This window comes from Aphidius gifuensis, linkage group LG2 (assembly GCF_014905175.1).
Source record: "Aphidius gifuensis isolate YNYX2018 linkage group LG2, ASM1490517v1, whole genome shotgun sequence".
NCBI lineage: Eukaryota > Metazoa > Arthropoda > Insecta > Hymenoptera > Braconidae > Aphidius > Aphidius gifuensis.
Window position 1 is genome coordinate 29,491,367 of NC_057789.1, and position 13,148 is coordinate 29,504,514.

The 13,148-nt window shown below is 25.2% G+C and overlaps 2 protein-coding genes across 10 annotated transcripts in view; one reads left to right on the plus strand and one right to left on the minus strand.

The window, feature by feature from the left end:
- LOC122850136 (CUGBP Elav-like family member 4) overlaps nt 1–13,148 on the minus strand; it is a 368,827-nt gene that overhangs the window by 186,657 nt on the left and 169,022 nt on the right. The window lies entirely within an intron of this gene.
- LOC122850101 lies at nt 9,447–11,970 on the plus strand. Its single transcript, XM_044149120.1, has 5 exons — nt 9,447–9,554; nt 9,628–9,984; nt 10,073–10,705; nt 10,776–11,384; nt 11,483–11,970. Exons 1-5 carry the CDS (start codon nt 9,504–9,506, stop codon nt 11,771–11,773), a joined length of 1,941 nt encoding a protein of 646 aa, XP_044005055.1. The 5' UTR covers nt 9,447–9,503; the 3' UTR covers nt 11,774–11,970.

A 13,148-nucleotide genomic window follows, 5' to 3' on the forward strand; every position in this document is an offset into this window, starting at 1 on the left:
ATGAAAGTTATGAAGCGTAGAGATACACAAGGATCCTACCATGGGAACACTTTATAAACCTTTATTTTATTTTATTTTATTTTATTTTTTTTTCGTAAAGTTTGTTGGCATTCATCACGCAAGACACGACACTCTGACCCTTATAGCTTGCTTGTACTCATACTGTGTAGGTATATCTTTTACCATTTTATTCGTGGCTAAAAACACACACAAAGTGTTATATATTGCACTTGTATATATATGTTGATGTTGATGGTGTGTTACATGAAAAATATACTGTAAAGCAGTATAAAAGTTAAGCTGACAAAGAACTGAACTCGGTAGAAAATTCTTTTGCTATACTGTTGGGAAAAGTCACTAAATAAAAATAAGTAACCTTGCCAAGGGACCCAGAATGATGTGGTATAGTCTTGAAGGACACCAAAGCACTGAAGAAGAAAAAAAAAAAAATGTATAAAAATAATAAAAAAAAAAAAAAAATGCTAAAGTACAGAACGCTATATTTGTGAAAATTAATGTGATATTGTCAAGGGAAAAGAAAAAAAAAATATATTTGATGGAGTGCTCGCAATGAAAAAAAAAAGAAAAAAGGAAAAAACAAATTATGTTTTATCAAACAAGATGAAAGCATCCACATCACCTTGATGATAAAAATTGTAAATATAAAAATAAAAAAATTATCTTGACATGATTTTGACATGAATCAAGTATTTCCAATTAATTTAATACTGTTATGAAAATATTAAAAATAAATATGAAAATTTTTAAGAAATTTTAGATTGTCTATCTACGCATCATCACCCAACAAAACCCTGGAGGATCAGTATGCCAAATGCTTGTAGAAGAGCTTGTCTGACCACTAACGATTTGATTTCCTGAATAATTTCAAGCGGTTCAATCCTAACTGGAAAACAAATTACATTGAATTAACTTGGATTTACCAAGGATATAAGCTTACCCTCTCTGCAAAATTTTCCATATAGAAATACAAAACCACAATACATTCTGACCATATTAATTTGTATAGTTTGGATACACATTTGAATAAATTGTTTCGTGTATATTAGGGAGAAATATTTTAACTATTTCTAAATAATTTATAGATATACTTTCGTCACCACTAAATCGACCCTTTGGATCAAGAAAATAACACTCTCAATTTTTATTACCATTTATCAACTGGACAAATAAAATTTACATGAAAAAGAGCAGAATAAATTGAGGAACCTAAAAAAAAATACCAACTGATATTTATAATCATTAAAAATATTTTTTTTAAGTGTCTCATTTTGCCCAGCTCACCCCTAGATTTTTTATACAGCTTTAAGATATTTTTTCTACTTGGAGAATATTTACAGCGTCATTATTTGTTTTAAAAATTTTATGATTTGAGTTTATGAAAATTTTTTTCTCCAAGTAATGAGGTAATAAAAATGCTAAATTGATGAATGATAATTTTTTAATTTTTATATTAACCCACGTTGATTATTTTGTGTTTCTATGACGTTGGCTTGAACAGCCATGGTAGCTTCATGGTTGGAAGCATGAAAGTGTTTTAAAAAATAACGATAAACATATATAAGAAGAAAAAAAAAATTAAAGCGATAAAAGAAAGAAAAAAAAAGAAAATATCAAGTTAAGGAAAGGAAGTTTGAATATAAACCCGAGAAAGCGTACAATTTTGCATCGATTTATTTTCGTGTTTGTTCAAAGAAGGGAAAAGTTTTGCGGTTTGTCAGCACTTTTAGATTAAGGGGAACCATTGAAATCTCATAAAGTCCTTACAAATACCTTCATTTGGCATAGTCAAAGATTTTAAGTCTTATTTTTATTATTATAATATTTTTTTATTTTCATACAAAAGAAGCACGAGTAAAAAATAAAAAGGGCCTGGATATGATTGTGTTAAAAGCTGCCCACATGAATTGCTTGCCTTGGACGTGACGAAGCATTGGATAAAGGGGTTCGTAAAAAAGAAAAAAAAAAAAAAAACTCACTAGAAAATAAATGAAAAATATTCACAAGTGAGATAGAACGAAAAAAATTTCTTGGTTTTTTTTTTTACTCTCAGTTTAATGCTGAAAGAATTTTTTTTTTTTTTTTCATATTCATTGTAAAGATTTTAAAGCAACTCTCACTTCAATTGTTACAAAAAAATTTTTTTATAACCATTGTAAATTTATAATACGTTTGTTGCTTTTCTTTTTTAAATTTAATATACACTAAAATATATATATTTTTTTTTTTCTTCTTTAACAATAAAAAAATATAATTTTTTATACTGAAAAAAAAAGAGAAAAACATAAATAATAATAGTATAAAAAACTTGGGTATTTATAAATCTTAAATTTAAATTTACTTGGAGTTTTATAATAGCTAAAAATAATTTACTTTTGTATGAAAATTGTATTTTTTGTAAATCAAGTTTGACATCTCGTGATGCCAGGTGACTAACTGAATACTTTTACAGAAAATATTTTCCACCTCAACTTACGTGCTTGAAAAACTTGACAAAAAAACAAGTAAAAATAAAAAAAAAATTTTATATTTTAAAACGTGTTAAAAAAAGATGTTAAAAAAAATTATTTATATATTTTATTATTATTTTTCTGATCCTTATTACTATTGATTTAATATTTTTCAATTTTCTTTCAATCTATATTCTACTGTCTTGCCGAACAATATGTCTTTTTATTTTTTTGTTTATCCAGTTTTATCTAGCGTGCTCAAGTGTCGATGGCGGATAGAATTTTCTTCAACTGAATCCCCTGGGATTTTTTTTTATCCACATTGACCCAAACCCTTGTATGTGCACGGACCAAATACGATCGGATTTCCAGCAATCAAATTGAAAACGACACATGATCTAATATACAAGTGCAAGTGGCAGCTGTAGAGTTTCTATATATTATCAATTTATATATATAGACATATATTCACGTCATATAGAAACGCATCAAACACTTGATCATATATGTCTAATAGATAAAATGATATTAATCCTCATGTATGCATAGTAAAAACACATGATACTTAAATTCATTGCCACTGGCTGTTGCTACTGCTGTTGCTTTTGCTGGTCATTCTATCTCGCACAGAATAGATATATCCGTTTGTGTTCGTAAAACTTGTCTGACCCATACATAAACAGTTTCAACTGCTTCATTTTCAGATTCAAACGGCCAGTTATGCGATACATAATTCACATGCCGGAAGGGATACAACTGAAATTACTGTCGTATATTGAGATGATACTCGTAAAAAGTTTTCTGTATTATTTGGATGTCCAAATACTGTTTCGTAAAATTTTAACGATCTTCAAGAGAGAAGATATTGGGCTATATACTGGCTGTTTTAACATCGTCAGGATTTTTTTTTTTTGCACGATATTTTTTTTATCATTAAAACGAAATTTATATCACAACAGTTACTCGATTCATTCGTCTTTAATATTATTTAATAAACAAATATTTAGAAATGATTGATAAATTGATTTATGAAGATTTTTTGTTGATAAATTTAATCACTGTGTTTTAAAATATTTTAATGTTAATTTTCATTTTTTAATTTTATTTAGAAAAATATGTATTTCATGGAATTTTTTGTTAAAATTGAGGCTGACTTCTTTAACCAATTTTTGAGTGTTGTGCTACTCAAGTGTCTGACTTTTCTCTTTTCCCTACAAATTTTCAAAGCTGCCTTTGGCTTTTAGAACAAATACTTAATTCGAATAGGAAGCATTTGCCTAAGTAAGTGCCCGCCATTCAAAGCAACCTTCGTTTTACGTTCATGATTATTCAACTTGGTTTTGAATCTCACTCCATCATGTTTCTTTTATTTTATTTTTTTTCTCTTTATTTTTTGTTTTATTTTGTTCGTTTTTAACTGGGAGAAATGCGTGAATTTATATTTTGTATATAAAATACAATTTTCAAAGAAATTTATATATATATTTTGTTTTTATTTCAAAATGATTTTTTGTATCGAGAGAAGCCATTTCACCTTTCCCAATAGAGCTCAATTTTTACAGAAATAATTGGAAAAGCGTCTGACATTTCTTTTTACAACTTTACTATTTTTTTTTTATTTATTTTTGTTATACAATTTTCATTGTCCAGTTGTCGGCTTTTGACTTGATGTCCAAAGTATCATTAGACAATGATACATCGTGAGATCAAACCATTGTCTGAAATGAAATGTGAACTGGGATTTTCCATCAAAGAAAAAATTTTAAAAAATTGAATTCTACATTTTACAAGATCATTTGTGTCAGTCAAAAGATTTACTGATGCAATTAATTATTTTTTCTAAATTAAAAGTACTCTTCAATTTTATTTATCGTAAATTTTTTACTGTACCAATTAAACCATTTATGTATTTAAATAATTAACAAATTAAAAATCAATTTAATACGCAAAAAAAAAACAAAAGAAAAGATAAAAATTTTACAAGCAAATTTGATGAATATTGCCTTGTCTTTTTTACAATACACCAAATCCGGTCGGAAGTCAATTTCTAAAAAGTTCTCCTTGCCATCCTACTTCAATATTATGCAATATAAAATAACAATGACAAAAATGATAAAATGACATGGTTATATAGTAACTGAACCAATGACATCAACCCTCATCAAGATCTAGCTTAACCGGAGACAAAGAGACGACGACTAAATATCCGGAATAACTTTCTGACTAGCATTAAATAACAGTTTATATTTTCATCCAATATAATAATCAGTATAAATAAATTTTAATAAACTTGTTCTACTTTTAAATAATCATACATCAACAATTATCATCTACAAGTTTATTTATTAATTCAAAAATAAATATCTCAAGTATCAATCTTAAAGAGTACCCTGTCAAAAACAAAATTATTCAAAATATAAATTTACCGGAAATTAATAATTCACAATCACTATTTTATTTTCTTAATCAATAATTTCATCAGACTAAAATACTTGTTGTTTTTTTTTTTTTTAGTCTCCAAGAATATGTCACGAGCAAATGTCCAATTCCAAAGACCAAAAACAAAATCGTAATTAACCACAGTGAATAAGCTTCCGAATTTAATTAAGGATATTGAATGGAAGGGTAATAACCAGACTGACTATATTGGCTGTGGTGTCAAAGCTAGTCGAACAGAGAGAGAGAAAAAGAGAGGGACTACAACTTTGGAATGAGGAGAAAACAAGAAAGAGAGGGTGGTATCGTGCTCAAAGCTCGTTCAACAGTCACTTTGATGTGGTTGTATGGCTGGTACGAAGCGCGAACCCATATGCTATACCAGAATGCTGGACTATCGTCAAACTCTCTCCCTCTTTCTCTCTCTCTGATATTTGTCAAAGTTCTGTTGTCCCTTTTCTAAACTATTCTTTAAATTTTTTTATTTATTTTTGTTCAACTGATTCCTTGTTCGTATTACTTAAATTTTATCCAAGAGAAATTCAAGCTTGAAAGTTTATTTTTTTTTGCTTTTCAACAATCATTATTACATCAAGGCATTTCTTCGATAAAGAGTTTTGGATCTTTTGTAGAATGGCTGTGAGGAACAAGTTTCAAGAATTTTGTTTTTCATAGTGATGGGTTGAAATCAAGACTTTCAGTCACGAAGAACATGGAAAACTTGATATTAAGGATTGAAGTAGAAATGGAAATGTTTAATCTGTGGTCTTATGGGAAATGTCCTAAGGGCTGAATTGGGAATAGTGAGTGTTTCGAGTAACTGACCTTTATGATTTTCATTGAATTTACGATTTAATGGTAAAAGCAAAGTTCAAGTTGTCTTTGGAAAATTTTTCATGAATATTAAGTCTAGTTGTTTGACATGAGAAGTTTTAAAACTTGAGGGTTTTATTATTTTTTATGTGATTTTATAATTTAACTCAATGATAATTATGATGTACTAATTTCTAAATAATTATTTTAATTTTTAAATGAAAAAAAAAATGCATTTAATTGTTATGAAGTTAATGAGAATTTTATTTTATTTTTAGTATCTTATTTGAAGAATAAAAATTATAATAATATATATTATCAGTCAAATGATAATTTAGTGGGTTATCATCTTGAAATTTTTTAATGACAATGTCTCTCGTAATTAATTTACTGATGAATTAAATTTTTAATAAATAAAATTGTGACTTTAAAGTTTTGGTGACAATAAAATTTTGCTATACATTTAATTATCTTAATGATTATAAATTTCATAAGAAATTTATAAATATACATTAAAAAAATTCTTTTGTTTTTGTCACATTTAATATTATTTTATTGATTTAAAATAAATTCATACGGAGGTTTACAAAAAAAATATTTTTATAATTTAAAAATAAACATTAAAAATTACTTCTTATTTTTTACATTTGTTTTTTAAATAAATATACAATGACCTTGTACTATTGAACGGTATTGAACGATGATATTTTTTAAAAATACAATAGCAAAAAAAAATAAAATCAGTATGATAAAAAAAAAAAAAAAAAAAAAAACCCAGTAATCACGATAAAGAATGAAAAAAGAATAAAAAATAAAATACTGAAATGTTGATAATGATAAAAATATAATGCTGTTATTTTTTATATATTTTAAACAACGTTCCGTCAACAGGCCACGACGTACATGACCAAAAAAGGTAACATGAAAATATAGAAAAAAAAAAAAAGCGTGGGGGAAGTAGACAATAGAATAAGCACGCAGTTCAAAAAATATCGAAAGATAATTTTTAAAAAATAGTAGGGTCAAACATTGTTACCAAGAACATGGGTATATAAGCTTCTTCATTAACAGCCAGTTTTAGTTTCGAATAATATTTGATCCCGTGTCATTATAAGTGATTAGTACAATGAGTGAAAAAATAATCTTTGGGTGTCTTTTATTCTTCATTTTGTCTTTGAATTGTATGATTATACATTATGTGCCCATTATAATAAAATTTTGTTGGTATTATTTCATATGTAGAAAATTTAAAATTACATAATAATAATTGTTATTATATTTTTTGCAGATCAATGTAAATTGTAAAACAGAATTTGCTAGTTCAGACAATGAAAGATCTGTTGATCCTGTTTTTTCACTAAAAAAATACTATCATGTAATAATTCCTGATTTGATGAATGATCGTAAGTTAGCTATTGATAGAGTTTATAAAAAAGCAGATCCTTCAGATCCGAATTATAGAAAATTTGTTGCATGCTTCTATTTGATTGAGTCTAAATTGGAAAAAGCATACCATATGACTAGAGAGGAAATTACTAAAATTTTAAATGACTTCCAAACATCAATAGATGTTCAGGTGAGAGCAAAATTCATGGTTTTTTTTAAATTTGTTATATTTATATGTATTTTTAATTGATGATTTTTTCATTATTATTTATGTAGAATGTTAATGGAAAATCTAAAAATAAAATTTTCAAAGTCGTGGATTCATTAAAAAGTTCAATGAAAAATGATCAACAACATTATCAATCATATGGAAATAAATCTTTAAATTTTTTAAATGAATGCCTAAAATTAAATTCAACTGATGATCTATCAATGGAATTCCCAAATTTGGAAATGGAATCTCTCATGCTAAATGATGGAGAAAGTGTTGACAATGAAATAAATGATAACAAGAATGGTATTGATGATATTTCTAAGATTTCGAATCAACGAGAAATGGAAAAAAAAAAAGTGTGTTCTGAACTTAATAATTCACTTGCCATCAATTGGACGTCAATTTTGGATATGATAAAGAACTATACATTGAAAATTAAAAATATGTATTCCAAAGCTAATACTGATTTAACAGAAGATAAGATAAAAACGGAATCTTCCAATGACTATATACCTCATGATTCGTGCTATAAAGATGCCCAAACGGATTTGACTAATCTTCTTTTCAAAGCATTGTCGAATATTGATGAGTATCGCCAACAAACAACTGAAAAATTTGAAAATGCTACTGACGTAAGACACAACTTTTTTAATCAAATAGAAAGAAATTATTTAATTTAAATTATCAATAAATTTACTATATTTAATATTAATCGTCTTAATTTTTTTCAGACAATAAAAGAAGTATGCGAAGGAGTTGAAAAAAGCAATTACACTCATGCTGAACTCAAAAAAGACGTTGATGAATTTTTGAAAAATGCTCAATCAGAATCAGTTGTTGAACAACTTTATGATGCTGTTTATAACTATTGTACTGGTTTATCTGAAAGTATGGATGATGTTTTTTGCAAGAGGAAAGAGATAAACGTGGATGTAGTTGATAATCAAAGTCCATAAGTTTTTTGGAATTACTTAAATAATAACAATAATAAATATATAAATTACATTTTTCTTGAATAACTAAAATTTAAAAATTTTAGTGTTTGTAAATTAATGTTATTAAATTTGAGTAAGCAATTTTTCTGCACAATCTTATTTGTAATTTTTTTTTTTTTTTTTTTTTTTTTAATAATTAATATTTTTATAATAATTTATCGAGAAAATGCGACTTAAAAAGTAAATTCATATTTTATATTGAAAAAAAAAAAAAATATAGATAAACAAAATAACAAAAAAAAAAAAAAAAATACTAGTAAAAATGATAAGATAATAATTTAGTCATTCTGTATTAAATACCAACGAAATTGATTTTTTTTAAAATCATTTTTTGTAGAAAAAAAAATGTACAATAGCCTTGGCCGTATGAATTTATAAAAATAACTTATAATCAGTAAAAAAAAAAAAAAACTAAAAATAATAAAATATGTTGATGATAATAAATGACTAATAGATATTCTTTGAAGACAATAGCTTTTCTATTTTTAATATTTTTTCAAACGCCAAGAAATAAAACATTGATAAAACCACGTTGATAAAAAAATAAAAAAAACATCTGAATATATTCTTTAAAAATTAATAGCAATAAAATAATAATTTAAAAGTTATTGAACCTGTTTTAAAAAATTGGCAAATTAAATTATGTAAATATTATTTTAAATTCATTAAATTCAGTAAATAATTTGACACACTGATGCTACTGTTGTCTTGTCAAAGCCTCTTAAAATTTCATATACATATTATTTATTTATTTTTCTCAAATCAAAATATTAAGCAAGTAATTTCATAATAAATGTGAGTATATGTCTGATACGTTATCAGCTAGACACATCAGCCAACAATTCAACCCATAAATAACGTCAAATGTGGTGGAAGATATCGCAAGTATACCATCCATTATGATACATATTTTTTTTGTCAATTTAAATGGCCACGTTGTTAGCACGTTTAAAAATAAATAAAAAAAATATTTTAAATGTATGTCAACTCCTTTTTTTTTTTCTACTATTTTATTGATTTTGTATCAATTATTCCAACACCTGCTATTTGTTTTCTCACTTGGCGTTTTATTTTTTCAAGATAAAAAACTAAAAATCAAAAAATTATATAAAGCGATTTCATAAATAGAATAAATCAGTTCATCGTAATTTTTTTTTTTGCCAAGTTTGCAATATTTAAAAAAAAAAAAAAATGACGTGGCCTGTCATTTTTTGTATTTTGCTGACTACTGTTTTTGTCCAAGTAAGTTTAAAATAATCAACATAAATTAATTAATAAATTACTCAACATATAAATATGTAATTTAATTTTTTAGGCAAATGAAAATGAAAGCCCTGCATTTGTTGAATCAAAAATATTAAATTTTTCCGAAACTTTAACAGTTAGGATATTTAATAATACAAAAAATCCTCATGATATTAAAAACGATATTTATCGTGATGTTCTTGGTATCATTGATGGTCTAGGTAATGATCATGATATTTCTACACGAGCAGCTGTAAATTCTCTTGATTCAACCTCAGAAAATTACGAACTGATGATACCATGTATAGATTCTTTAACTAATGCATTATACGATCAATACAAAGCTTCAAGAAATGCCATCACTGATGCAATGTATGCTTTTGAAAATTTCACTCGTACTAAAATCAACAACTTGGCATTTATTTCAGTAAGTTTTTCCTTTTTATAATTTTAATTATTTCCTAATAGTGTAATTTTTAATTTATTATTATTTTTTTTTTTTATTAAAAAACAAGAGTGGTGAATTATTAAAAAGAGATTTTGAAACGACAATTGATTCGTGTTATCAAGAAACTATAAATCCAACACAAAAATGTGATTTTGCAAAATTAAATCATTTAATAATGAAAATGGAAGAATATTTAGCTGCAAATGATGATGTTAACATTGAAAAAATAGCAACTGAAATAAAAATAAAAACAGCATTAAAAGAATTTCATTTATTTTCAATGGAAATTAATAATTTAGTTGATGTGTGTCGTGATATATTTTTACCAAGTAATAAAACAACTGAAAAGTTGTCTGATAAATATAAGAAAACACCATTTGAATTGTATATTAATTTAAAAATTAATGAACTGGCAATTAATCATGGAAAAATAAATAGCAGTCAATTGAATAGTTTATTGAATCTTGATAATTATAGAAGTGATGGTTTGACAGATATTAATCAAACATATAATAATTTAACATCAAGTATTAATAAGTCAGAAATATCTATGGAATTACAAGATCCAAAAAAATTAACATGTAATCAATACCTTCAAGAAAATATATTTGATTCATATACATCTGCTTATTTTAAAATTGAAAAAACACACATTTTATACGATGAAAATATCAAGCAGAATACATCACAAGCTGCCCAGGTAAAAAAATAAAAATAAATAATTAAATTAGAAAAAAACAAGAGAGATTTTTAACTTTTAAATATTCCAGGTTGAAAAAGATTTAAAGACAACATTAGAGCTATTAAAAAAATCAAGAAAACAGTTGGCAGCAAAAAGAAAGCTATCATTTTTCCAAAATGTCATTGATCAAGTTAAAAAAATTGGAACATTTAATTCATTAAAAGATCACATTGAAGAGCTTGGCGTATCACTGGCTCAACAAATGAAAAGAAATTTAGATTTATTTTATGCACGTTTATTTGGTGCATTTGATTTACAAAATATTTGTTTAGATGTCAATAGATCAGCACAATTCCGTCTTTTTGGATTGAAAACCGTGACAAATACAACTAAAATAAAACAAGGTTTTATAACAAAACTCGATAATTTGATACACTCAACAATTGCCACTGGAATTGATGCACTTGATGATTTCAAAGAACATTCACGTAATTCATTGAGTAATTTTTATACAGCTTTAGAAAATATATTGACAGAAGGAAGTCATTATCCAAAATTCAAAGAAACGATTTCCGAGTGTATTAAATATGGTGAAAATACGACAATTGATGCTTACAATTATTTAAATAGTACTGTCAATAGAGATGCCAAGAAAAAATATATTCAAATTGGTGATGAAACCAAGTCTCTTCTCGAGGTAATTACATAATTATTTCAATTATGAAATTTATTTAAATTTACATACTAAATTATTGATAAAATTATTTTAACTTCTATCTTTTTTTTTCATTTTAGAATGCTGAAAATTTACAAAAGAGATTGATTGACATTGAAAAAGAATGCATGCATTATGGTGATGGAAAAGAAATATGTTTGAATGAAAAATTCGATGATATAAATGAACGTACAGAAGAATTCAATAACACAGCTGTAATAATAAAAGGAAGATCATTTTTATTACGTTCTCATTACAAAGATAAAATTGCCGAATTTCGTAAAAAAATTCAAGATGCTAAAAATCGACTTCGTCCATGTATTCACAACTACATTAATTATTATCGAGGAAATGAAAAAGTGACAAATTAAAAGAACATAAATAACCAATGATAAAAGTTTATAAAAACTTTTTAAATTAAATTTGTTTTAAAATTTTTATGAAAATAAATAAAATGCATTCGAAAAAAACAATCAATTATATTTGAATTAATTCAATATTAATTATTGGCAATTGTCAAACCTAAATTTTTACCTTGACTTTTAAAATATATATATGTAACAAAATAATGAAGAAAGTTTTATTTAAAATATGCTAAGTGACTGTTTCCCCCCTTCTCAAAAAAACAGGGAAAATTAAATATTTAAAAATATATAAAATTCAAGTATCTTAAAAAGCTTTTGAAAGAATAATCATCAAGATTTTCTTGGGTGTTGATAGAAAGTTAAGAATATATACAATATAACATCGACAAAAGTAAAAAATAAGGGGAAAAATAAATGAACGTAACTGGAGAACTACCATAACAATAGCAAGTCTTCATCAAAGAGCAAAATGAGATAAATAAAATTTCAAAAGGGCTTTACTACTGAAAAAGCACCCTGTCTTATTCAAGTAATAAAGTAATACAAGAGCAAGAGAATTTGTATATACCAAGTAATATAACATGCTAACGAAATTTATTCTACTATTTGAAATTTGAATTTTATGTTTAATTTACATTACAAAAAAAATATTTTTAAACAATTAATCATTAAGATATATATAAACAAAAATTTGATGTATCATTTGAAAAAGAGAGGAGGATATTTGATGAAATATTGTGCAGGTTAAAATCATTTTATATCCCCCTTTTTTTATTTTTGCTAATTTACGTATTTTCGTTGTTCAAGAAAGCCTGAAATATTATGATTAAAATATAATTTATAGCTTTGGTTGTTGTACTTAATTTTAAAACCGTAAATTATTACAAGTAGATCACACACTCACAAAATCATGGCTTTGATAAATTATCTTGAATAATTTTTATTGTTTCAAATAAAAATATTTGTATAAAAATTTAGAAATATTTTTGAATTAATTGATATTAATTTAATTTGAATAATGTATTAAATTTATCGGTTGAATTTACTCCAATTAGAAACTAAATAATATAAATTATATTTTCTATGTATTTTTTTTTTTTAATCAATTTAGATTATTAATTTTCAAACGTATATGATTTTGTGATTGAAAATATATCAACGGCACCGAGTAAAAGCATTCCAATCTCATTACATAAAATGATGAATATGATGATAATTATTATTATGCCAACAGACTATTTGATTAGGGCATATGTGAATGACAAAATCAAGCACAAGTGTTTCACAAAAGCTCAATTTTAATCAAACGAATATTTTACTAAATTAATATCATTCGATATTAATAATTAATTATTTTTAATATAAAAAAGATAAACGATTG